At 34.8% G+C, this 27,912-nt stretch overlaps 3 protein-coding genes across 8 annotated transcripts; 1 reads left to right on the top strand and 2 right to left on the bottom strand.

The window, feature by feature from the left end:
• Positions 1–5,624: 5,624 nt before the first annotated feature.
• Positions 5,625–11,850, top strand: LOC121753352 (protein BREVIS RADIX-like). Of its 4 annotated transcripts, none has more exons than XM_042148632.1 (7): positions 5,625–5,978; positions 6,057–6,110; positions 6,912–7,057; positions 10,618–10,952; positions 11,023–11,152; positions 11,230–11,540; positions 11,623–11,850. In XM_042148632.1, exons 3-7 carry the CDS (start codon positions 6,950–6,952, stop codon positions 11,702–11,704), a joined length of 966 nt encoding a protein of 321 aa, XP_042004566.1. In that variant the 5' UTR covers positions 5,625–5,978; positions 6,057–6,110; positions 6,912–6,949; the 3' UTR covers positions 11,705–11,850. The 4 variants fall into 4 exon arrangements, with proteins under 4 accessions (XP_042004566.1, XP_042004565.1, XP_042004567.1 ...); XM_042148631.1 differs by having other exon boundaries at positions 5,625–5,984; XM_042148633.1 differs by lacking the exon at positions 6,057–6,110 and having other exon boundaries at positions 5,625–5,984.
• Positions 11,851–12,136: 286 nt separating this feature from the next.
• On the bottom strand, positions 12,137–19,089 carry LOC121751987 (cyclin-dependent kinase F-4-like). 2 transcript variants are annotated; one of them, XM_042146833.1, is made up of 19 exons: positions 18,937–19,089; positions 17,621–17,879; positions 17,483–17,531; positions 16,815–17,379; positions 16,658–16,736; positions 16,027–16,095; positions 15,868–15,957; positions 15,642–15,780; positions 15,176–15,278; positions 15,031–15,083; positions 14,876–14,942; positions 14,567–14,675; positions 14,013–14,078; positions 13,857–13,925; positions 13,682–13,745; positions 13,468–13,605; positions 13,172–13,203; positions 12,985–13,066; positions 12,137–12,651 (listed from the first exon to the last, which is right to left on the bottom strand). In XM_042146833.1, exons 4-19 carry the CDS (start codon positions 16,820–16,822, stop codon positions 12,308–12,310), a joined length of 1,512 nt encoding a protein of 503 aa, XP_042002767.1. In that variant the 5' UTR covers positions 16,823–17,379; positions 17,483–17,531; positions 17,621–17,879; positions 18,937–19,089; the 3' UTR covers positions 12,137–12,307. The 2 variants fall into 2 exon arrangements, with proteins under 2 accessions (XP_042002767.1, XP_042002768.1); XM_042146834.1 differs by lacking the exon at positions 18,937–19,089 and adding an exon at positions 18,721–18,852.
• Positions 19,090–23,514: 4,425 nt separating this feature from the next.
• LOC121752461 (probable methyltransferase PMT20) lies at positions 23,515–27,725 on the bottom strand. Of its 2 annotated transcripts, none has more exons than XM_042147547.1 (8): positions 27,481–27,725; positions 26,267–26,568; positions 26,027–26,175; positions 25,732–25,927; positions 25,138–25,348; positions 24,352–25,027; positions 24,197–24,274; positions 23,515–24,085 (listed from the first exon to the last, which is right to left on the bottom strand). In XM_042147547.1, the coding sequence occupies exons 2-8, from the start codon at positions 26,546–26,548 to the stop codon at positions 23,863–23,865; spliced, it is 1,815 nt and encodes a 604-aa protein (XP_042003481.1). In that variant the 5' UTR covers positions 26,549–26,568; positions 27,481–27,725; the 3' UTR covers positions 23,515–23,862. The 2 variants fall into 2 exon arrangements, with proteins under 2 accessions (XP_042003481.1, XP_042003482.1); XM_042147548.1 differs by lacking the exon at positions 27,481–27,725 and adding an exon at positions 26,688–26,829.
• Positions 27,726–27,912: the final 187 nt, after the last annotated feature.

Genomic DNA, 27,912 nt, shown 5'->3' with positions numbered 1-27,912 from the left:
TGAACAAGATGTTCTTAGTTTGTTCATAGTATTGCATTTTGACGAGTGGTTTGATTGTAATAGATAAGTAGTTTGATGTATTTATGTGTTGCAGTTGTTGTTCGAGAATGAAACTCAAGTAGAAAAAAGAATAAGTTTTCACAAATTTGAACACAATATACCACTTGTGTCCTAAATTACGGATTTGAAAGACGGATCTCATCTATCAAAAATAGTGAATAAACTTGTCAATGATATCGGAAAACAGTGATAGCGCGTCGATTGTCGTTGACAATGGATGATGGAAAAATCGAAACGGAATCTCAACATTGGGTGGGGCGCAATTGTGGCATCATCATGAGATCAAAGACAGCTCTAAATGTCGAATTAAATAGGGTGTTTTGTATTAGAAATTTGGGCTTCCACATGACTAATTTAATATGTACGGCTATATTTCAGTTGCCCAATTAAAGTGATCTTATAAAGATTAAAGTTTGGGCTAAAGTGTATTTATTTGTTATGGAAATAAGTGTAGATTAAAGGTCTTATATTTATATAAATATAAGATTAGGTTATGGTCCCAGACGTCAGAAGAACATTCGATATCTCTATATTCATTATCTTGGCAGACTATTGCGAATGATGTCTCTGATCGTTTGGAAGATCCATAGCCCCTGCAAAGCAATTCCACCGTTCAATCCTATATGGATTAAGGTACGCTACGCTTTACAGTTTATGCTATTTCTCCGTCGTTCTTGGTTAATAATCATAGAAATCTTTATGTAATTGTTCACTCAATTATTCCAACATTTTAGCCTTCATAGGCTAGTGATGGTGTTGATTGACCACATGACTTCACCTAAATTAGTCATTGATTTTAATGCAAAATAATGGTCATCCTATAACTGGTGCAAGATGTTACGACTTCAACTTGATTGTCACATATAAGAGTCATGGCCAAGAGATCAACAACAACCGAGGTCATAGCCAAAAAGAAATCAATTCTCATTTTCATTTAATTTCTTATGATAGTATATAGTATGATTATTGAAATGTTGGATGAACTTAAGATTAGGGCTGGGTCGATACGATATATTTTATCAAAAATTTTGTATCGTTATCGTCTCGAAAATATCGATATGAAAGAATTTTATATCGTTACCGTATCAAAAGTTTCGGTATACCGAAATTTCGGTATGGATAATATCTATATCGTTACCGTTTTGTAATTTCGGTATATCGTATCGAACTTCGGTATACCGTTCTGAACGGTATATCGAAATTAAATGGATATCTATTTATATATTTTAAACTTTTAACCTTAAAAAATTAATTATATTATTATTATAATCAGTATAAACGTTATGTATCGAAAATTCAATACATATTGATTTTTGATATATTTCGGTATACCGATAATATCGATATATATATCGTATATTCGATATAAAACGGTATATCGTGGTATAAGAAAATTCATATCGTTATCATATCGAAAACTTACGATACGGTATTGTATCGTACCGAAAATTTCGGTATACCAAAAATTCGATATTTTTCAATACAATACAATTAATATACCATTTTTTCGGTATATTTACCCAGTCATACTTAAGATGGCACTCAAAGCCTTCGTTTAATGTATATCATTCTCTTTATGAAAAAAGACTTTAGGAATATAAAATTGTGAAGTCACAGGTCATCAGATGCAGATGTTCATTTTCTGTCAAATATAGAAAACATAATTGACATGAGTATGGAGTGTTTTAATCCACTTCTCTAACAATTTAGTCTTACATGCATCTAAATATAGGTTAGGATGAATGCACAAATTTATTTTCTAAATTTTGAGGAAATAATTATTATATGTTCATGTTTATGATAGAGGATTATGCACAACTATTCACACAAAAATGATGATTTTTTCGATCTTTGAGCAAAATATTTTGAATAGCCATTTATATTATCGTGTGGTTGATAATGGATAATGTAATTATTATAAGGTTTGCTGGATTTTGTTATTGATCATAAATTCATAGTTATCTTAGATGCTACCTTTCTAATTAACTTTTTTAAAGTAATACGCATTCTTGTGAAAGATAATTATGACGACAATAACTAATGGGTCCAAATTTTGAACTAAATAGTTTAACAATCGTGTGTTAAAGGGTTGTTGAAGTAGCTTGTTACCCACGTTCGGATTATAGCATTATAGGAATAGTAATTATGATAGCCATGAAGTTGGGTATCTTAGTAGTAATACATAGAAAATATATGTGCTACGTAAATTTTTACACGTGACAATAAACATAAAAAACAAATGCTCTTCATCACACAAGAAATTATATTGAAAACTTGAAATAATATATTTAAATAAAAAAAATTAAGTAATAATGGTGAACATATATATTTTTTGTATAATAATGAATGTTGTGAAGGTAAAACAAAAATAAAGAGGCATTAAAAAAGGAGAAGAAAAGTTGCATAATTTTTGGATAATTATTGCACACTTCTAGTGGATTACTCTATATTATTCGTAAAAAGGAATATAGAAGCCATTATTGTCAGACTATGAAACAACAAAGGGAAATGCTATGCAGCCACATTATGGCTGGCCATAAAATGACATTTTAGTAAATTTAGATAGTATGGCTATTAATGTTTCAAATAAGTCATTTACTGCTCAAATAATTTTACACTATTACCCTTTTACTTAATTCTTGTTGTTTTTTATTTCATTTCTCTAATCCAAATTTTACACTTTTATACATATTTCTTTTATTAGATTCATTCATTTTTTTAATTTTATGTTTTCAATAATTTATTTTTACACTATTTTTTAATTTAAGATTAAAATTTTGTCCTTTTAAATATGTTTTCCTATTATACCAAGTTGGAATCAATAAAGTTTTGTACTCATTATGAAATAAATTTATTTGGAACTAATATGATGCATGCTATCATATGCTCTGTAGTTTAGTGATCATTTATAATATTAACACATGATTATTAACATAAATAAGTATATTGATCAAAGCTCAATTTTACTTATTTGTAAATATACAAACATTTAGAGTATTTTAAGTAAATATGAAAAATAAAAGTATTACCACGATGCGTTGGTATTATAAATATAAGTAAGAATTAAATTAATTATCATGTAACCTTAATAAATATTAATTTTTATTTATATAAATTTCATGCAACATGAGTTAACTAATGATCCAATTGAATAAATTCTAGTCTCTTCATATTTATATTTCATAACTAAGGGTACAATTGTACAAATAAAATTGATACTTTTTAGAAGTATTGATTTCAATGAAGGATAAAGCTATGTGGCCATAAAGTGGCTGGCCATAAATGACATTTAAGTAAATATATGTATTTTTAGATATTAATAATTTAATTGTATCATTTAATGCTTAATTCAATTGACAATATTACCCTTAGCCTTAGTCTTTAATTGTAGTTTCTTTTTAATTCATTTATTCCATTCTTTTTAGAGTAATTTGTTACTCAACTTTTTTACTACTTTATTTTTATTTTTATTATAATTGTATCATCTTAATGGAGATGCCCAGAAAAGAAATAAGTGCAAGTAGTCCGGGACGGAGGGAGTACTATAGTAGTAATATGCTTAAATTTTTTTTATACTTTTTTCAAATGAATTTAAGGTTATTTGAAACTATCAATTCAATATAAAACTAATTAAAACATCTATTTTAACTCTGTATCGATCCAACATTTGAATATCAACTCAATTTAATCTTCACATAGAAAATTGAATTAAGAATAAATTGATTTAATAAGAGATCAATCAAAACTTTCCTGGTAAAAGTTATAGGACTCATTACTTTAATAAGTTGCTTAAAAGTCAAACGTCATTTTTTTCCATTTTTTCTATAACTAAAAATGAATAAAAAACACAACAACATTTGAATTAATAGTAGAATATATTTCTTGACTAGCAAGCATACTGTGACACAATACTACAATGTATACACTAAATAGTATATATACACCTCTATATCATGAAGTATTACAAAAATCTATTATAATATTTATGTACAATAAATTATATTATAAATTTATATACTATAAATTATAAATATTATACATATATAATAAATTAATTTATAGTATCGAAATATGACATTAAATTTTTAATATTGAAGTACACTTCTTTGAAAAATATTAAATAATATTTTTATTAATACTAATATTTATACGTTACTTGAATATTAATGTATTTTAAATAAAAAAGTAGTTAAAATTTTTTTTAGTTATTAATTAAAAGAATTTATCCAATTATGGGAAGATTAAATAATTGTTGTTGTGTAAATTTTATTATCAATGCATGTCTTTAATTACGATAGATTATGTTGTTAGAATTAAATATTACTAGTGTAGTTGAAATTGATTAAAATTATAAATTTATTTTTCGTAATTATCATTTTGGGATTAATTCAGTTAATGTAAATTGAAAAAAAGAGAATTTGAATTATATACTTAAATTGAGAATTTGTTTATAACATAAAGACTCCTTGCAATTTTGTCGTAGAAGTATATTGTGTCACTTAATAATATTTATAAATATAATGTCCTTACAATTTATTTTACTTCTACATAAGTAGTATTTAATATTTAAGGGTATATTAGTCTTTAAAAAATTGCTACTCTCTAGCTGCATAAATTTCATGAACTGTACATTAATTACACAAAATTTTAATAATTTTTTAATATTATGGCTGGCCATGGCCATTTAGCATTACTCTTCAATGAAATGTCATTAAATACACTATCTCTTATTATTTTTTTTTTATTTTTATGGCTGGCCATAATGTGGCCATTTAGCACTACTCAACAACAAATCAAGATTTCTTCCACGGAGTATTTAAAATTAGAATAATGCTATGCGGCCACATTATGGCCAGCCATAAATTAATTAAATAACAAAAAAAATTGTTTTTTTTTTAAATTTTTGGTTTTATACTACTTGATTTTACTTTTATATCATCTTCATTATCTGTTGCTCAACATGTTAGTGTTGCTCTTTCGTAGTTTTTGCTCAACTTATTACTATTGTCATTTCTTGATTGTTGCTCAACGTATACAGTAATTCGTGATATTAATGTGTTTTACGTAATGGAATTCAAAGATAAGTATCAACTCACAAGTCCATTCACACACATATAAGTTTATATCGGTAATTCTAATTTTTTTATACATGTAAATGGACTAAATTAACTTTTCATGGCCGGCCACATTATGGCCATTTAGCATCACTCTTAAAATTAAAGGGAGCAAATCGTTATTTGATTGCTGATGATCTTTCAAAATCAATTATCTCAACTCCAATCCCGAAAAAATTCGAAACATCATTGCCATTTGATCCACATCCAATGGGACGGGTCCACGTGGCGTGGCCGCAATGCACCCGCCACAGGAATTGCTGGATCGGGACAGGTGGGCCCGCTTTGTCCACCTCAATCACCACCACAATCAAAAATTGACCCCTAACTGCGAATGTCTAAATAAAAATAGAGCCAATTCGCCTGCAGCTGGGTACAGTTCGTCGGAGCGCGACGTACAACTCCTCGATGCAATGCGCGGCCGTTAGATAACGGTGGAAGCTAACGGCGTCACGTCTCCCACCTATAAATACCGCCATACAACGTCACACTTTGCTTGTTCTCTCTGTTTTTTTGTCTCCACCCTCCTCATTTTTTGTTTCCATTTATGCACACGAGAGAATACAAATATTTACACATACAAACACATAGTAGCAATTTATAACGCCAAAATAAATTGTTTTTAAGGAGTGGAGAAAGTCCGGCGGCTTTCGCCGGAGAAAATTGTGCATGTGGCGGAGAATGAGAGGTTCTGATTCAATATCATATCTCTGTTTGATTCAGCCTTTATCACCGATTCATTGCTGGAATGCATTGAGGAACTGAAGATTTCAATATATTCACTGAAAATTCCAGAGCTTTTCGGTAAAGGTGGCCTCAAATCTCTCTATCTCTGTCTAACTATTTAGTGGAAAATTAATTTATATGCCTTTTTTTTACCAGTGTGTTAAGTTAGAGAGAGAAAGTAAAGGAGGTGGTGAAGGAGGAAGGGCTTAGGTACGTCATTGTCAGCTGTTTTGAAAAGTCCAGTTTAGGTTTCATTCTCTGTCTGATTTTTTATTTAATTTTTTCATTAATTGGCACCAAAATCACTCGGAATTTTTTGTTATCCAACTAATATCATACGCTATTTAAATTTTAAACACCGTATTACAGATATACATAGCTACCAACTTCGCTTTGTATTAACAAGAAATAATAGAAATGAATGATTATGCTTAGTTGTGTTTGTGTTTGTGTTGAATGATAGTATTAAAATTTTATGTCAGAAAATCTGGATTTCTTTATTCCTTGTGTGGATTAAAGCAAGGCGCAGAGAAGGCCACTTTGCAATTTCTACATTCAATTATTGGGCCTTTTTATTAAACACTCACCACCTACTACAATACTCTATTCATTGACACATTTTGTTTTGTTTGAGAAAGGAGAAATGCCACATTTCACAATTTTGAATTTTTTTTCATGTTAAATATGTCTAGAAAAAGATTACTCCTTATTCACATATTTGGGAATGCGTGACTGAACTTTTCCCTGTTCTCTCTCTTTTTTCTGTACTTGCACATTCAATGAGAGAGCAGAAACTCCATGAAATTGATTTAGTTTAGGAAACTTCGCAGCTTGATTCTCTTCCTAAAAATTGGATTTGTTTCTCATTTCCAGTCAAAGTTCCGTATTCGTCTCCTTTCAAGAATCAATTGTGGGTTCAAATATCAAGAATTTGAACACGCAATTAATTAACATCCGATCCTTTCCAAAACCTAAACAAAGACAATTGTTCACCAGCATTTTTCACTGCAGGTAAAAGAAGAATATAAAAAAAGAAAAAAGACAAGAAAATGCTGACGTGTATTACTTGCTCAAAGCAAACAAGGGAAGATGACGGAGAAGAAAGCTCGCGTGGGACTCCCAGTACCAAAGACGCCGTCAAAAGCCTGACCTCGCAGGTTCTACTCCTGCCACTTTCTGTATCTATAGATTATATCTACATAAATGAGGCATGCATACATTATACATACTAGACTCTGGGTACCTATTGTTGTAGCATTCGTGCATAGAGGCTCTACTATTTTATTTCAATTTTTTATTTTTTAATCTATTCAATTTCTTTATAAGAGGATCGAGTTATGTTTTTTACTAGGAATAAATTATATGCATACTAAACGTGCGGTAATTTGTTGTTTTGTGAAGAAAGTGTATAAATAATTTTGGGTTTTTAGCCTATAAATACATGAACTTTGAGTTTTTTCTTGTTTTTCTCCTAAACTTTAAAATTTGAATATAAATACATGAATTTTTGATGTTTTTTTATTTTCCCTCAATATATAAAATCAAAATACATGTGGCAAATTAAAGCTCATGTGACAATCAAAACTACACCAACATATTTATATTAATTAAAAAATAATAAATATTAAGTCCACATCAGTCATCTTTCACCCTCCTTGCTCTTTCTTGTCGAGCTCTTCGTGAAGGCTTTGCCCGCCGCCGTCGGGATAATGCCGGAGATGTTCGTGTCTCAAGTTCCAACCTGCTGCCTCTCGAAGATTACATCAATGGCGGAAGGTAAAGACGCTCACGTGGTGGAAATTCCTGTGGTGGACGAGGAGCAGCGCCACAGATCAGCTTGTATGGTGGCGATGAGGAGCCATCTGCAGGCGGAGATCTCGCGCAGCCCGGGGGCACTTCCTCCTTCTAAGTGCTAAAGAATGTCGAAAAAGGAATCGCGAATGGACTCGATCAGACAAGAGATCTTCCACCTTTGCACTCAATTCTTCCTCTTCCACGGAGAATTCTTCACGATCCTCTTCGCCTCGTCATCCCCATTGTAGAACGAGCACTGAGGCAAGTGGTGGTTTCTGTAGATGCTGTCGGGGTGCGCGTCGGTGGTGATCGCGTTCATGGTGCACTGCAATTGTGTAGGTTTTGGAAGGTGGAGGGGAAGATGCAGAGAGAGCTTGCGGAGGAGTGCGCTCACGCGGTGCGAGCTTCAATCTGAGCTAGGAGATGGCTGGTGGAGATGCATAATCTCCGGCGTTGTCCCGACAACAGTGGGGTAGAGTCTTCTCGAAGAACTCGACAAGAAAGAGTGGGAAGGGTGTGGTCCATAAGAGATGGCTGATGTGGAATTCAAATTTATTATTTTATTAATTAATATAAACATGTTGATTGCCACATAAGCTTAAATTTGCCACATGTATTTTGATTTTGGATATTGGGGAAAAATCAAAAACATCAAAAGTTCATGCATTTATATTCAAATTTTAAAGTTTAGAGGAAAAACAAGAAAAAACTCAAAGTTCATGTATTTACAGGCTAAAAACCCAATAATTTTAGTTATTGCTACTTTCCGCATCAAATGGTGGTACCCACTCTCAGTTCTCTTTTGGGCCCATTAAAAATATAACTTGATTTTATTGTTTAATTTTTGGGCCCTTTGTTTTGCTGGGCCACATGGATAGCACTATGGGCAAAACGGTCCTTTCAATAGGATTTCTTTTTCAAATAATGATTTTGTATTTTTTAGGCAAATTGCCAGAAAATCATCAAATTGTTATGATTGATTTCACAATTATGGGGCTAACCATGATTTAACTAAAACTCGTGGTTTTTTCTAGCAATTTGACAAAATATCATTTCAAGGGAAAAATGAAGTTTGAATTGAGATGTCATGAAACTTTAATAAAATACCTCGAGCATGTCATCCCAACTATTTCCACCTCTGGTTAGATCATAAAATACCATAGTAGTACTATTTGTTTATGTGAGATGTTTTTTTATCCAATCCGAAGTCGAAAACAAGGTTAAAGCCAAGGGATAATAGGTCAGAAATTTTGAAGTAGCAAAAGACAGCGACTTAAATTGAAGGGAGACATGTTCACGCCACACCTTGGATCATGTGTCCAAATCTTGGTCCCAACATGCTACGGTCCTCCCTTAATTTTCACCCTTTTTCAGCTCCCCATATGATATGTTCATGATTTCAAAATCAAAATTAATTAATACGCTACACAAAATATGCACAACACTGATATATCATATTTCCACATTTGATAAAGGGACATATCAGGCGTGGGAAAATTCATCTGATGGTGTAAAGTTGTGTATAGTCCCAAAAGTGTACTAAAATTTGTGACCATTCTTGATATCATCCATAGCACATTCATCTTAACATAGGTGTAATTCTTCACCTTTCTGATGTTAGGTATTTATTCTAATGAGAAGTACTAACATAAATTTATTTTCCTTGGATTCTCTTCCCCCTAAGTTAAAAATTAAATGTAAGAAGGAATTGTGTGTCTATGCAATTTATGTGAAGGTCCCCACTGCAACAATGCCAACAACTCTTATGATAAGTGTGAGCAATGTTTCGCTTCTTTTTATAAGGCCGTTCTTTCATTGGGATCGGAGCCCGGGATCATATCATATGTCTGGAAAGCAATGCATCATGCTTTACTCTTGCATACCTATTTTAGGAAAAACTTAACAAAAGTGTCACATGTAATCTTGATCAGTTTTTTCAACCAATATTTGCTACTAGTAAAAACATGAGGGGATTATGTTTAAGGTATAATAATTTATTGTTACAAGCTATTCTTTTCCATTTGAAGCTTTTTATTGTAGTTGCAAGTATCTTGGACTTAGGATATGTAAGAAAACAGTCATAATCCTCAAATGTTGGGTGCTTAAGTTTAGTAGCACTGTTTTGAAGTCAAGTCTTGTTGTGGGGATCTCAAAAGGACAACACTACATGTGTGGAATAGACACATCCTTGACATGTCCCACAATTGAATTTCTGTCCAAAAATGTGAGTTGTAAAACCTAAAATGGAGGGTTCAACTAAAAGATATAATTAATGCAGTTGGATAATTAAAATTATCACAGCCCTCAGAAGAACCTCTGTGACCGCAGAGAACAGCTACTTTGTCCTGTTTTTCTTACTGAAAAGGGCATTAACAGCCAATGGCAACTATGTCAGCTTTCTTTTATTGCTAACTTCAGCAATTCTGTTGATTAGTGTAATAGTACTAGTTGAAAAAATAAAGCAGATTCATTAAATTTATGAAATTAAATATACTACTCCTTCAACCATATAGCTTAGCTGCAGACTGCTTCTGATATTTGCAGTCTTTAGTGGCCTGAGATAAATAGAAATCTTTCAGCAATCTAGAATTATAAATTTATATAGTTGTATAATTTTCTTGAAAATGTGAGGGTGACATGTTTGAATAATTAGTTTCCAGAACTTAAATTCAACAAAATAAGTAATGGACCAAGTTTAAGGAATCTGTCTGTAGATCCATGAAGTTTCCCAATCCAACAGCTGTATTTGCTACCTAGCATCAAAACTGTCCTTGCCTGTGTAGGTGCTATCATAGGCAATTTGTCTGTGCCGCAACATGCAGGCAAACCAGACGTTAACTTCACAACATTAGAACGTGTTACATTGACATCAACATGTTCAAGGTCATCTGATTAATCCTCAAATACTTGTTGACATGATTAGATTAAGGATATGGCGTTGAAGGTGTCCGGAAAAGGGAAGCCCGGTGAGGCAGAAGGGAGTTACAAGAAAGGCCAGAGATCGTATTCCGATTTTGATACAATGTCGGATGCATATGCACAACAGCCTGCTGGGAGCACAAGCTCCACTCCGGATTGGGATTTTACGAGCACAGGGCGCCGCCCTGAATCAAGATTCTCCGCCTCAGTCTCGGCCCAAGTAGTGGTGGAAGACGAAGAAGAGCCTAAAGATTGGACGGCTCAAGTTGAGCCCGGTGTTCAGATCACCTTCGTCTCGCTCCCTGCTGGAGGGAATGACCTTAAACGAATCCGTTTCAGGTACAGTCACTATACATTTTTATCGGCATTGCATTTGGCCTAATAAGTTGATATAATATGATGTCTGAAGCCGGGAGATGTTCAACAAATGGCAAGCTCAGAGATGGTGGGGGGAGAATTATGATAGGATAATGGAGCTATACAATGTGCAGAGATTCAATCAGCAGGCTATGAACACTCCTGGGAGATCCGAGGATGGAGTATGCGCCCTTCTTTTTTGCTAATCTAGTTACACTTGTAGTTTGTAGTAGTTTCTATTGACACGTTGCGAATGCAGAGAGAGTCTAGTTACTCGAAGCTGGGATCTAGTATGGAAAGTCCTGCGATGACTCCATCGCAGAACAAGGAGTGGCCTCCAACACCGAGGTATAAAGACAGCCTCCAAGGCGCTGGGTCAAGTACGGGGAAGGGTGGGGAGATGTCATCTGTGGAAGCAGCATCGAGGACCACGACCTCGTCCCGAGTCGTGTCTGTGAGCAATGCTAGTGACATTGAGTCGGAATGGATAGAGGAAGATGAGCCTGGGGTTTACATCACCATCAGACAGCTTCTTGATGGCACTAGAGAGCTTCGGCGAGTCAGATTCAGGTGAACAAAACTCACCCTTCATATATAGAAAGATAGTCTTTGCATTGAGTTGATGGATGGATGGTTTGTTCATGTGTTGCAGCCGCGAGAAATTTGGAGAGGTACACGCTAAGCATTGGTGGGAAACTAACAGGGACAGGATACAAACTCAGTATCTTTGCTAAATTGGACTTTTATTTTGACAAAACTAAGTTAATATCTAACCCAAAATGCTTGGAACAATGCAGCTCTTTGGCTTTCCATTAATCTGATTGCGTTTGTAGGTATTTTACCACCCCTGTTTTTCATAAAGAGTATTTAAGCCCATTATTATAATCATTGTTTTCTCTAAATGCAACCCACTGGGAAGAGGTAGACCAACTCATTGCCCTTGCATCAAACATATTCCTATAACATAAGTTTAACAACACAATGAAAAATGGATCAGGCATGGATGATGGATCTGTAATAACCCACATTATCATCATATACCAACTAGTATTTGTTTACTTGCATTCGAGACAAATTAATAACGCTGTAATTTCAGATCTTATAAAACGATGCAAGAAAAAAAATTCAACAGAAGGGAAAGAATGGAGCCATTAAAGCAAAGTAACTAATATCAAACCTGAGAAATCTTTATTGATAACATCACATAAAATACATAAAAACAAAGTCAAACATACAGGAACACGGGACTGTAATAGAATCGCGTTACTGGGACACAAATGCCTATAGCTGGCACATTATTATGTTGGCACACACAAAAAGCAAGTAGAAGTGTATGATCATCCCGCCACCTTCCTGATGTACGCCCTTCCAGGAAGGGCTTCTTGAGATCGTCCGAGGAACTCAGAATGTCCATGCCATCCTCCAGCCTTCATAGGTGGAGGCACAGATGCCTTTGCTGAAGGTGGAGCCAAAGATGACTTTGATAATAAAGGTTGAGGTGCAGACGACTTTGATAGAGGTAGAGGCACAGACGACTTGGAAAAAGGTTGAGGCACAGATGCCTTTGCCATTGGTGGAGGTACAGAGGCCTTTGCAAGTGACCTGCCAGAGCTTACTGTCATATTTGCTAACTTCTCAGCCGCATCCGATACCCCACGTGTTCTCCCATGGTTCCATGCCGCTGTCGCGGGTAATAAACAATTAAGATGCATCTCACCGTACACAAAAAGCGGCAATAGTAACAATAAATGTAAGATCTCATCTTTAGCAATTTCAATGAGGCATACTAAGCGTAAATTTTACTGATGTTAAGTATTTGCAACATTTCGCATGAGTTAACAAGCAAAAGCACCTGAGTTAATTGTAAGGGGGTAGCAAACAAGTTAATCTTATTTGCTTGTTTGTGATTGACATTTAAGATGAAGCAAGATTATATTATGCAATATCAAGCCTGGTCCAGATTCATCAATGCCCGAAAATAATACATTAACAAGGCCAAGATGCATGAACTTACGTGGGCCATTCATTCCAGGTGGTCGATACTTTGGCTGCTGCTTGACAGGGTTCTTTAAGTTCCTATCATTTTTAGGCGAATCCTGATTCACATATTAAAATAATTTTAAAAAATAAGGAATGTGCAAAAGAAAAACATAGTGCGAGCAAACCACATTAACCAGGGTATAATTACTATTGCAATGTACCTGATTATTCATATCCAACTTCCTTTGCACACCTGGATAGAAAATACAAATAGGTAATCTGATGTCAGCAAAGACTACCCAAATCAGACAACCAACAAAATAAAATTTTATATATCAACTTCAGTTCAGAAAGGCAGGGTCCAAAATAAGAAAGTTAAGACCCTGTGAAACATATGAAATAAGTGAACAGTCTATAGCTTGGCAGGACCTTACTCTTTGAACATAATTATCAATATATTATCACAATAAAGAACTTTCCAAGCTCAAAATCAACAAACAGCTGAAACAGTAAATACCTCCTGTCGAGTGCTTCATGTCTAAACCAACATATGCTTGTGGTTTGGCAGAAGCATAACTATTCGAATTCTTTGGGTTCGACAAACTGCCTGAGAATTTCCTACCGCAATTTGGTTCCAAAACTCCTCTTCCTCCAACTGCAATATATATTTGCTATGAGTGCTCGGTTGCCATTATTTTCAGTAAGGACTACGATTAGGAGAATATACTCACCAGAAGGAGGTGTTCTTGTCGCAGCCGCTTTGGGGCGCAGTGATGGTGGAACATAAAAGCAACTCTGTAACATTGAAAAAACAATCGTCGTTTCAGAACGCCTCAAGAGTGTGACTAACATTTATTCTTATTAAATACTCAATAAGTTTTCAAATTTCATAAATAAAGAACCTACCTGGAAGAATGGGTGCTGAAGAGCCTCCAAGGCTGTCGGCCTCTTGGATGGATTCCATGAACAGAGGGACTAGATGTTTCACAAAAATGAAAGCATAAAAAGTAAGTGTTGGCCATTGTATTATGCAGAGTAAATCAATGTGTCTTCAGTACTCACTGTGATTAGATCAATTGCATCCGAACTAACACCTGGTACCAACGCAGAGAGATGGACTCCAGCAACCTGTCATGTAATAGCGACAAAGATATATCAAAGGTAAGTTTGTTCCATTAGTTTAAGTGCAAATATAATTTGCTAGAAATAAAGCATATACTAATATCTTCCAGAAATAATATCAAGAATAATGAATATTTCATAGTCAGTTACATACTCCTCCCTCCGTCCCAAAGTAGATGTCATACTTTCCTTTTTAATTTGTCCTACAAAAGATGTCTCATTTCTTTTTTTGGAAAAAGTTCTCTCGCACATAAATATACAAAATTATATTTTTCTCTCCATTTAATACACAAAACAACATCTTCTTAAATCCCGTACCATCACCCAAATGTGACATCTACGTTGGGATGGAGGGAGTATTTTTAAGTTCAAATATTCCCGGAATACAGGAACCTGTCAGCTAATAATTAGACACTTAATTAACAAAACAGAAACACTTCTCTGACCCGCATTCATCAAATATAACAATACAAACAGGAGAATGAAAAGCTCACCAGGGGGAATTGGTAGTTAATGGCATTAGCAAGTTCAAGACCATCTGACCATTGACTCTTAGTTGGACTGCCAATTACACAGCATATCTTGTATATCTCATCCGCCTCACTACAGAATGATAGGGAAAAAAATTTAAGCGCCAGAAAATATGCCTAAACAGAAAGTGTCCAATAAACAGGATGGAATATCAAGCTCAAACTCTCCGTCACTAATTTATACAGAGCAAGCAAGAGTTGAACTAGGTGAACTTTCAAATTACTAGATCAAGAATACAAGAGTGAAGGCGCTTGGCAAAAAGACAATAGTACCTTGAACCAGGAAACAGAGGTCGAAGAGTTAACAATTCAGCCATTACTGCACCCATCGCCCACATATCTGGAAAGCAAACCAATAAGAGAAAATCCATCTTATGCCCATAACTAATACCAAGAACAGTTCAACTTATATTCTATCAAGTACTAACCAACAGGAGGACCATAAATTGGAGATTGAAGTAGAACTTCCGGGGCCCGGTACCTGCAACAAAACATTCCACCAACATAAAATTATACTATAATGATTGCATAGAAAACGAGACAAGTAAACAAAAGGTAAATAACAATACCCACCAGCGAGTTGAAACATATTCAGTGAATGGAGGTTCTGAATTGACCTCACGAGCAAGGCCAAAATCAGCTATTTTTATTACATCCTTAGACACAAGCAAGTTCTCTGGAACAAGCATAAGAAAAATAAATAAGCCACTAAACATACAAGCAGGACAAAAAAAAAAGTGAATGGCTTTCTTATTGATATATAGTGTACAAAAATAGTTCACTGCAGTTAGCAACTAACACGAAAATCTACAAGTGCACCAAGTGCTCAATCACTACTAACTGAAAAGATTAACAAGCTAATATCAATAATCTTAGTATTAAAAAGATTGTATAGCAAATGGACAATTCAATAACAAATCCTTACAGCTACACGTGATCCGTGCAATATAAAAGTAACAGGGTAAGAAATGAAAGATGGGTATGACAACCACAACTGGGTCCTCATTCAAATAATAAAATATCATATAGCGCCAATAACCTGGTTTCAGGTCACGGTGGAAGTATCCACGTTGATGTATGTATGCAAGGCCTTGAAATACTTGGAAGCACCAATTTCTCACTTCAGCTTCCGTAAAAAGTTTTCCTCTGTCCTTCATAAGTTGGTATACGTTGCATTCCTTATGAATCAAAATAAAACACTCATTATATTTAAGAACATACTTCTAAGAAAGCAAAGACAGGGATGAAAGCAGACATATCCATACCATGTACTCAAAAACAAAGTACAAGACATCATTCTCTCTAATAACTTCCTTGAGCTTAATGATAGTTGGATGGTTCATTTTCCTCAGCGACTGCAAACACAGAATGTCATTTATCTGGTGAAAGGTAAGCTATGTAAGCACATTAAGAAAATTTGTCACCTTCACTTCTCTGAGGTTTATGCATTCTTCCCAGGAGTAATATTTCTTCTTCATTTTCTTAATTGCGACCTGTACAAGATTTTGACAGATGAATTCAAATTAAGTAATGCTCTTATGTTCAAAATGATAAAAAAAAATGGTAACTAAACTTTTGACTGATTCAGACTTGCAACAATGTCATCAAAAAGCTTTCAACTTTCTTTCAGTTGCAATATCAAAAAATTATACACCCAAAATTGATGTCACTGAGTCCACATCTTGCACATTACTACAACATTGATATATGCACTTCATGTTTATAGCAGAAAAAATATGGAAAACGGCCTACTAGGGACGAAAATAGAAAGAAAAAAAAGCAAAGGGAAAAACAAGGAAGCCATCAGGTTGTGATGCAATAGAAGGTTTTAAATTATCAATCCATGGAATGAGAACAGGATTTTACTAAGATTCGGCAGCATACTAGAAATTTTTCAAAGCATGATTGATGTTGCAACTCAGTAACATTACAAGATCTTGAATAGGTGAATGGAATTATTAAAACTAAATTTCACAGTTTAGGAACCTTTTCCTTAAAGGACCTATGTTCAAGAATCTCATTTATCAATCTATCAAATAATGCCGCACCACATACCACTTCACCAGATTGCTTGCTTATTGCTCTCCAGACACTTCCAAACGTGCCAGTACCAACTTCCCTAATGACCTTATACCTGCATTAACCAAAATGACAGATGAATACACGCTAAGAGGAACTAGAAAGTATAACATCAAATTGCAAACTATCATACCTTTCCATTCTGGTAACTCGAACAGCTCGTGATCACTACTTATTGTAAACGAACAAGAACGAAAACAGATGTATAGATGTTTTTATATATACTCTAGATGACTCTAAACAACTACTGAGGCCTGGCTGAATCAGTGGGATCCTCCATCAATAAGCCCACTCCACTTCAACATGAGCCAAACAATCAGAACAGTGATGGACGGGCTTCACAGCCTTATTCATAAAGTGTACCAAATCAAAGACTCCCGAGCACTGATAAGGTAGTAAGATTGTGGTGCTATATAACATCTTGACACTGATCAAAGTTGAATGATGATGTGGTGTCCATTAACAGTTCAAGTATTAGATCAGGACATGGAAAACCAAAGCTTTCCAGACATTTTTCTCCAGGGGACAGATACTAAATCTGATCCGCAACCAAATCAGAACACCATCAACAGGCCCTTTACCGAGGATACCGAAAGATGACGGATTCTATAGACTAACACTCTGAACATAAACAGTGAAACAGCTAGTAATACTTAATAACACAGTAAACTTCCTTCGAATACTTGCAGACTTCAGTCCTACAATCAGGAGAAAACATAATCTCAGCATTTTTACAAATTACATAAGGACTGTATAATACCCTACTCCTGTCTAGGCAGCAAAAATGAAAAGACTGGGTACCTCACAGCTAGATTAAGGATCTGAAAAGGGATGTTGCATCCACAATGCACTGTACAATAGAATTGCAGGAGGAGATTATCAGTGAGCCGTGATTAAAAGTACAACGAAATACTAAATGCATTGATGTATGGAACTCACTTGGAGAAGCAGGCTAAAGATTCAATGTCTATTTAATTAGAAATACGCATTCAGCCTCCTCTACTGGTCACTTAAAAACAAGCTCCTCACTAAGTGCAATTGACAAAAATAACAAGAAGAAAATTTCCAAGGACAAGAACCCGCCAATCAAGGACTTCTTGGAATGAAATATCCCAGTGCTGGTAGCAATCTGACCAGAGGCAAACTTGCTCCATGTCCTAGATAATATTAATTGTTCTAAACGGAAATTTGACACAACCTGATAGAGTAGAGAAGAAAATTGGAGTCAGAATTTACAAAATGCAACAGAACAAAGGGCAGTAATATTATTTCAATATAATGATGATAATATACCATCAAAATTACATCCAAGTAATTCATACAATTTGATGAGAGAAATGCATTCTAGACTTTTCTCAGGTATAGGCTTACTAGCTTTCTTCCATCAACTATAGAGGCCATTAATACTATAAAATCAAATCCATTATGCTAAATTTGAAGTAATTGCTGCAGCCTGTACTGCAAGCAGCCAATAATCTCTTCATAACACGCACCAATAGTAAATTAACAATTAACAGCCACACATTTTACATTGAAGCATAAAAACATGTAAGTTTAACCCCATATTCGTATAAGTAATAAAGACAAAAATAACTGATTGTATCCTCCCAACAACACCAGATAGGGGGGAAATGACAGTATTATTGATGCATATAACAAAGTTACAACAACAATAGAACACAATTAGCATACACGTACATGGATAAGACTAACCCAAAATTCAATGCTCTACTTGCCACTATCGTATTCAATTATCCTTAATCCGCAGACAGCTCAAATAGTTTTTATCGCTTAAAATAATGTTCCACAGACATTAGCATGAATTCGAACGAATATCATAGATTTTACATCGGAACCAAACGAGGCAAGGCGCCTGGTTTAACCAAACACATAAAAAAAAGAGGCAGAAGAAACGCTTAAAAAGGATTGAGAAGAGGACAATTTCAATTTGAGCTGAATAGCCCCACCAGAGCCTAACTATTATCTCAATGATTAAGAAGCGACGAAACAAGTATAAAATTGAATAGTAAAAGCATTACCCCAAGATTAAATGACACAATAATCTATCTATCTCAGATCCCCGAACATCAATCCAAAAACGACAAAAACAGAGCGCAGATATAAACGCATCGCAGCTATAAAATAGAGAAAAAAGGCGCAAAAGTAATCAACACCGAATAGTTATTATATATGTAGAAGGATAGAGAGGAGGAGGAGGAGGAGGAGGAAGAGGAGAGCGCGAGAAAGGGGATTACCGGTAGAGAAAACGGCATAACCTAAGGAGAAGAAACCCAGAGATGCCACACTTTCTCTCTCTAACTCCTCCCCTACTGTGATTAATTGTGAATTGGGATATTTTTGGGGTACGTAAAATACCATGAGAATTATATTCGGTCTATATAATGATGGTGATGATGGATGGATGGATGGATGGATGGATGTTATGATGGTCATGACCCATAACAATATGATGTTCGGTAAGATTAGAATGATGGAGATGCGAATCTTGGTTTTGCACCCAAGAAAGGTTGAATAAAGTTTTTTCCCCGCGCGGAGAAGGAATAGTTGTTTTCTTTTATTTTTTTCCAAATTGGAAAATTCTATTTTCCTTTTCTAGGAAGGATAAGGTATTTTCAATTATATTGTTGGAATAAAATCTTAAAATAATTTTTGACACATGCTAGTAAATAACTTAATATAAAAAAGTAGTATTTCGTATAATTAGATTTGTATTTCTAATTAAATTTTTAGTCACTTTTTAAAAATTATTTAAATATGTCAAATTAGAGAATAGTAAAAATAACAATGCATTGAATCCCTAAAAAACAATGCGTTGAAAATTTTAGTTAATGGGATTAAATGGGATTGGTTTTGCTCTCCTAATTGTTGTTGGCCTTGACTGATTTTTAAGTTTCCACTGCATTATTGTTTCAAGTACAAAAAATTAAATATCTTTATTAACATGGAATGGAACGGAGTAAATATGTTTCAATACTAAGTAAAATTTAGACTATTTATTAACATTAATGCTTGGTTTGTCAGCAACTAGTATTTAGCTGGAGTTATTTCATCAAAAAGTTAACTAATTCAACCAAACTGCAACTAACTTCAATAGAGTCTATACCCTAGTTATAAAGCTATTGTTCACCAACACTTATCATATTCTAAATTCCTTCGTGTAAAAATGAAACTATATATGCGTAATACTCATGTGGTGTACGGATAGAGATAGAAATCATATTAATTCTCAACTGTTTTAATTATTATATACTTTCGACTTTTAATATTGTGACTCGGTTAATATTTTTTATATGAAATTCTGAAATAATGAAATTCCAATATATTGCCAATATACACGTTATTTTCCCTATATGAGTGACATCTGACACTACTAATCTAATGCTTTATAAAAAAAAGTGAAGATCATTTTATATTTGTACATATTAAAAGCCCATTTTCGGTATAAATTTTCTGAATTTTGGTATTAGGCGTTGCACTTGACAAACATGTAATAGGAGAATAATCCGAGTAGTCCATTTCAAAAATAGAAAATGATTTATCTGTGCATACATATTAATGCACATTACTATCATATTGCATGCATATTTTAGTAATGAAACACAATAGTAAAAAAGGTATTATTTGCAATATTGAAATGGAGATAGATAGAAAGGCGGAAGAAAAATTCCTATAATATAACATTCCATGTGGCTAAGAATATACAACGGAAACGCAACCATAGCCACCTTTTTCTTCTAGTTGGTCATCAACACTTATATAATTTTTGTCAATAAATCCAACATATAATTATATTATAGATTAGCCATCAAATTGGACTTGACATGTATCCTAGTATAGTAGTAGTAAGTAGAATTATTACGGCCATCCCACTAGACTCCATTGAAATAAATATGCACCATTGCAAGTATGAAAGTTAAATTTATAAATAATGAAATGTATATGGATACATATGTAAGGAAGTTAGGTCATGATAGGATGAATTATTCCATCTTATCCCACATTCCGCGAATAGAATTTAGCATGCTGGTGTGGGGGAATTGGGCATCTCAAGAAATGACTAAATAAAATAAATAATAAAATTTTAAAAAATGGATATTCGAAAGATGTGGTGTTTGGTGGGACGATGAAGTGTAATTGCAGAGTGCTGCGGCGGCGCCACGTTATTGCCTCTATTCATTATTCAATTTTTAAATAAAATAATATTTGTAAATTCAGCTATCGAATTACAGGGCATGTGAGAATTTCCGGAATGGATAAATATAATAAAATGATTTTATGTTTTGAGAAGGATATTGAGATAGAGGGATTATGTGCTAATTAATAATACTACTGTAATGGAACAAACTAATGATATTCATTCATAGATATTAAAAGCATATGAGAATGTCGATCTATCATAGAGAAAGATATTCATAATAATTCTTGGTTGATGCTTTGAAGGCTTCTTCAACTTTTAAGCAATAATAAGATGCTAACAGTAACAGCTACTTTTGCATCATTGTCCTTCGAATTTTTAATTGTCGTTGTCCTGTATTAGTCGGTTTTTTAATCTATTTTATTTCATCTAATATTATTTGAGATTTATTTTTGGAACACAAGATAAAAATAAATAAATAAATTATATTTAATAATTTTAATATAGATAAAACAAAGTAGTACTATAAGAAAGAATAAAGTGGAATAAATTAAAAATAAAGAATAAAGAGATTTTACCATGATGGAAAATGTTTTGAATAAGATGAGGCAATCCAACATAAAATAAGACTCAAATAATGTGGGTCGAATAGAGTATTTTTTTTCCCCTTGTTCAAAATGCCTATGACATATAAACTTCTTATATTTTGAGGAAATTTGCCGCTATAATCAGGGTGGATTCGAATTTAGTCGAGTACAACATGTTCAAGCTTAGTTCAATTAGTAGTATAAAGCAATTTTGAAACTTTATTTATTTTATTTTGGCGACTTAATTACAACTTCAGAAATTTCAGATATATGCTTATAATTCAAGCTTCAATTATCTAACAAGATTTTAAATGAGCTCGAACAAGAACTACAAATAGCTTGGTCCATTTAGAGCATTGGTTAAGACAACCTTTTATTTTTAATGGTTAATGATGGAGCTAAATTTGGATAGTTTAGTTAGAGTTAGAGGTGAATATAAATCTTGACTGTGACAGTTGACTTAAGAGCATCCACAATGGCGCCCGTCCCGGCGGACGTCCGGCCGGCGTGCCGGAGTTCCGCGCGGGACGTCCGCCATTGCGCAGCGGTGACGCGGATACGAACGTCCGCTGCGGACACCGGAGTTCCGTGGCATTTCCGGGACGTCCGTCGCGACGTCCTTGCAGACGTCCGCCATTGCGTTGACCCCACGGATGTCCGCGCGGACGTCCAGATTATTTTATATTTTTTTTCGGAAATTCTATTGTTGTGGGAAGTTCGTCGGGATGTTCTTGAGGATGTCCGCCACTGTACAGTGGGAAGTCCTTATGACGTGGCAGTGTAGTGGGAAATCCTTATGACGTGGCAGAAGATGTTTTTTGGATGTCCGCGGGGATGACCGACGGGACATCCGCACCACTGTGAATGCTCTAAAAAAAATATGAGTCGCAGGAGCTTTAGTGGATTCTTGACAAATTCATGAATCATTTAAGGAACTTGCTTTTACAGTATGACCAATTATCATAATACTATTATCAAATTCAAAGATGTTGACAGATTAGCTTCTTTAATCTTCACAAAATAATATACTTGACCTTCTGTGAGGAAAAACGATGCTGTTTTTTGGTTTGAGCTGGGAATGTTAACATCTGAGATTGTAGTATTATTGCTAATTTACATGTGTTTAGGTGTATTTGTAATAGGACAGGTGCATGTGCAGATTAACCCAAATGTCAGTAAAATGTCGAAATGATAAAATTGAATCTTCCTGTGTAAAATTTGGTTGGAAATTTGCAATATACGATAAAAGTTGAATTATTTTAAAAAAAGAAATAAAATAAAAATTCGAGAATGGGCCAAGCAAATGGCTTGTCAAGACCCAGGTACATCATAGCTATACTATACTCCTATATGCCAACTGATCCATTAACTTAAAAAACAGTTGTAACTTGTAAGTACTACTATAAGATAGACATTATTCCAATGCTTTGTGTTTTTTTTTTATATTAGAAGTTTATAATTACCTTTTTATTGTATAATGGGAAAGTGTCGTGATTATTGTATACAACTAATGATCGGCCTATAATGAAGTGACCCGACAGTGTGATAGAATTATTAAGGTCATGATTATTTCATTTGAAAATGTTTCAAAACATATACTCTATTATGTTGGATTTTTTTTGGTTATCAAACAATTAGTCGTTTTTTATTAGTATTATAAATTAAATTTTTATAGGCCAATTCGGCTAATATTTTGATAGGAAGTAGTAGTATATTATGATGTGAATAATTTTTTATTTCTCCCTTTTTTGTATATTGTGATATTAATTACTTTTCCCTTTTAGAAAACAAAGTAGAATTTCATCAAATATGATGAAGGTTGAAAATTATACTCCTACAAGATAACAATAACAAAAAACTACTCCAATAGAGTATATAAAGTCATTAATTTATTAAGATAATCAATTTAGAACTTACACCTTGGTATAATAAATTGCAGTGTTTTAAATGTCACTTACATAAGGAGTACTAGTCTTGTTTAAAATATCATGTTCACTACCGCATGAATAGATACTTCAATACTCATAATTGAAACTAAAAAAAGATACTCCATAACATCTCAATAATAATGTAAAAAAAAACAGTAAAAATAAATCGATAAAAAAACTAGAAATTAAGAGTTTCCAAATAAATAGATAAAAAAAAAGTTTTGGCCGCCGTTTCCTACTTCAAATACCCTTAACAGATTTCACAGTTTCATAAGGGTGAAGAAGTATGATGGAAGAAGAATAAGATACAATCCACCTTGAAAAGAATATATATTAAAAAAAAAGAAGCACTAATATATTAAACCTTGGTTATTCAGTATGCTACTTCTCCTCCTCCTTGGGTTGAAAGATTTGATCAAAACGGCAGTGTAGAACTTGTCTTTGTATTGATAAATATGACGTATATGTAAACATGCTTCCATTGATCCCAACTCATCATTTCTCAAAATATCATCTTGAGCTCTGCTTAGAGGAATACCACAGCTTCTTCTGGCAGATCAAGATCTTCTCCTGCTCCACGCCGTACTCTGTTTCTTCCTTCCGACAACCCCATTTCATTCCTTTAGCCAACGTAGCCACAGCATCCACGAAGTAGCTTGATTCCCGGATGATAGCATACCCATTGGGACGGAGAATTCGATCCATCTCCAGCAGAACATACTTCATCTCACACCTACCATTAAACACAGGTACAACAAGTTTTAACATTAATTTGATTGATGTAATAAAATGATAAATTTCTACTACAAATTTAATGGTAGTAATAGTATAGGGCTTTGCTTACCTATGGCTTTCAGCAGTGAAAAGTCCATCGAGGTGAAGAAGATCGTATGTACGAGGATAAGTGGAGAAAGCTTCACACCTAAAAAAGGGCAGATCATCATCAGACAAAGGTGAAAAGATTAATATTTTGATTGTATGATGCAAATGATATATTACCAGTCATGATAAGTTCCGATCAGGCCTCTGTCGTATACAACACCAAGCGTGTTGGAAGAGTAGGAGGAAACGGTATTCATCACCCACAATGGAGCATCGATCAAAGCAGCAGCAAAGCCTCCATACAGAGTGTTCATGTCCATGACATTTCTGATCTTATCAGTTCCAATTGCAGGGACCAACTTCTTGTAGTGCTTCGCCCTTGTCTTCCATTTGCTGTCATCGTGCTTGAAAGCACCATCGCTTCCACCACGGACATCAGAGACACGCTCAGGGGCAGTGTGCAACCGCTCAGGCCATTTGGGAAGGGATTTCAGTGCTATCTTCTTGTACTTCTGGTCAGGAACAACGACACAGGGCCGGATAGGAGTGTACCAAGCAGAGTCCGGTTCAGTACCATCGTCACATTTTGGGGGGTACGTGTCCGGGGACTCGAGCTTCTTGTAGCAGCTACTGTCAGATAATTTCTGCCAGACAGCAATGTCATCTTTCTTGTTGTACAATTTGAAACACATAGATGTTAGAAGCCCTTGCAGCTTCTCATAATCTGATTTCTGCTCTTCAATGGTGGTATTCCATCCCTTCCAGTGGTTCTCGTAGTTTACAGGTGGGCCGGAAAGAACCCAGAAACCACCAGGCCGGAGGATACGGTGCACCTCTAAGAGATAAATTCCACCTGAAAATGATAGCAAGTGCAATATTCAGTGACTATGTTCGATCAAGACAAAAGAGATGGATGCATATAATGGATAGGAAAAACAGAAAACAAAAGAACTGGTGACTAACCAAATTCAGTCCATGGAATGAGGCATCGAGAGCAGTGTGCCATGTCGAAGGAGCTGGAGGGAAAAGGAAGTCTCTGTGTTGATATGATGCCCAGAACTGCAGGAATTCCACGTTCTAAAGCAAACTGAACTTGGGCTTCGTGGTTATCTCTAGGGGCCAGAGAGACTGTGAGAATACCGCGATCTAGTAAATCACCACCCCAGCTAGCCACCTAAATAGATCAAGCGAGGAAAGTTGAGACAAATTCTTATGCCATTGTATAAGTGATAAAACTAGGAAAAAAATTAAGAAAAAAATATATAATCAAACAGAGGAAGACAGCTCAACAAGTAATAACACAGAGCGGTAGAAGTCAAAATCAGCAGCTGCTTCAAACATATGAGTTGCATCTTTTACTATTTATGAATGATACAGAAAGACTCCATGAAGATCAATTTGTTCTAAAAGGGTAATAATAAGATAATTTACACCAATCGTAAGAAACTAAGCAAGCAGTGGCCTCATGGATCCTTCAAGGAAACAACACAGATTGATAAACCAGACTTGCTAATAACTAAGCAAGCATGCTGTTGAAGCATATAAAATCGGACTCACCCCACATCCGGTATCAATGGCTGTCCGAACTGTCCCATCTTTCATTCCTGGGATCAAGGCCTGCATATGATCAACATATTCACTGACACCGTTGGGGAACATAGTGCCACCGCCAGGAAAGTGGAACTTCTCCCCTTCCTTCTTCAACCAATGCTGGTTTGACTTTTGTTTATTGATCCAATCATATGGCACATTTCTGAGATCATCAAATTATATCAATTATGTCAAGTTTCCAACAGATACAAAACGGCTCTGAAAACCAGAGTAGTGCTGAGCAAAAAACACCGAACATTACCTGTACCAACATTCATCCTTGCTCTTAGGCCATCTAATAGGTAACTTGTAGCCATCGGGAGGCGGGACTAAGCAGTCCTTCTTCTCAAACACAGGAGGACAATGGCGCTCCATGAAGGAAAGCCGGTAGAGACTGAACTTCCTCCACCTCTGCAAAAAGCATGACAATATCACAATGTCATTCACAATAATCAAAATCTCATCAATAGAAAATGAAAAGACTTCAGATAATGAAAATCACCCTAGGATCCGTGCACGGGGTGTAATCTTGGAAATCAGCAGGGCATTCGTTGAACTTCACAGCTTTGATCTGCAATGCCCCTGCAGCTGGAATTGCAGCATTTTCCTTTGGATTCTCAACCGCCTTAGGAACCTCGTTTGTTGCAAATTTTTCCTTCTCCGAACAGAACATTCCACCCAGGTAGAATGAAAATCCACACAGCACAACAAACATTATTGCCATGGGAACTTTTGTAGAATTCTTATCGTGCTGAAGAATCGGTTTTCCATCTTTGTGCTTCATTGTCAAGAATTTTCTACAAGCTGCACAATGAGAGGAAATCAATGATCTGAGATATCTAAATTAGCATCATATTGAATCCTCAGACTAATGATACATGCAAGCAAATGATATCTATTCTGATATAATCAATAAGCAGCACCTCAACTATGCCATGGATCTTGAGAAAGAGATAATTTACATGTTCTCAAGATAATTTTATCCTCAAACAAATTCCAAAGAAAAACAAAAACATGAAATTTTTTGTTGATCCAATGGATTTTGAACTGACTTTAAACCTTGAGTAAAATACTTGAAGATTTGACAGCAATAGAGACGCTTTGGATTTTTATGTGCATGATTTTATATTTTGCACATGATATTGGGCCCAAACGCTTTATGAATTCAGCCGACTTAATGAGGGCCCCCTCCACCACCAATTCAGAAAAGGAAACCAATTCAATCACTCTCACCTAACTTGAACATGCAAAATCACAAAAATAGAACAAAGACATAGACATCAAAGAAAGAGAAAGGGTGATGAAAATCGGTGCAAACAGCTACCCTTAGTTTCTTTGATTCAATGATCACTCTCAGCCTAACAAAACCAGAGAAATTAAACCAAGTGAAAAAAACACACCCGATTGAGAAGACTGAAGTACACCCTACTTATTACGGAAATTACCCAAAAAACTCAATCTTCACACCGAATTGAATCTCTAACTACAAATCATTCATTTCAGATTTACCAAAATGTGCAGTGTCCAACTCAGATCTGCCCGTGCAATGTAGGTCAATATTTTCCCCAAATCAAACAAAAATACAGAAACGAATTGATAAACTAGTTCCCCCAATTTGCCGAATTGGCACCCTTCAGAAACAGAGAATAATTGGAAAGTGAAATGACAGAAGTAAAAAACAAGCATATATGCAGAGATCAGCAAACAAGCAACTACCTTATGCAAAATAGGATTGGGTTTGAGTGTGCGGATATACGCACACCTCTGCTAAAGAGAAGAACTCAGTGCACTTTATACGAATCCAAAGACTGAATTTGCAGGGAAAAGGAATCTCTGGAGAGAGAGAGAGGATCCCAGTGAAGAGAAGTGTTGCTGTGCCCTCACACTGTCACAATAAAAGAGTTATAGATATAGAGAAATACATGTGAACGCATCTATAGATTATGACTTTTACTACTATGCCGTGTGCCTCGTTAGCTGTCTCTTTCTGGTCTGCTCTGTATTTTTTTCTTCCTTCTCCTTTCTTCCTTCTCTCTCTATAATTTTCGATTGGTGGATTCTGTTTCCGTATTTCCAACTGCGGTGAATCCCACGCCGTAATTATTAACCAGTTAAAATTACTGAAATATGTTGAAATTCGGTGTAATT

Source organism: Salvia splendens, chromosome 10 (genome assembly GCF_004379255.2).
Source record: "Salvia splendens isolate huo1 chromosome 10, SspV2, whole genome shotgun sequence".
NCBI lineage: Eukaryota > Viridiplantae > Streptophyta > Magnoliopsida > Lamiales > Lamiaceae > Salvia > Salvia splendens.
This window is presented reverse-complemented; position numbering and strand designations above follow the sequence as displayed.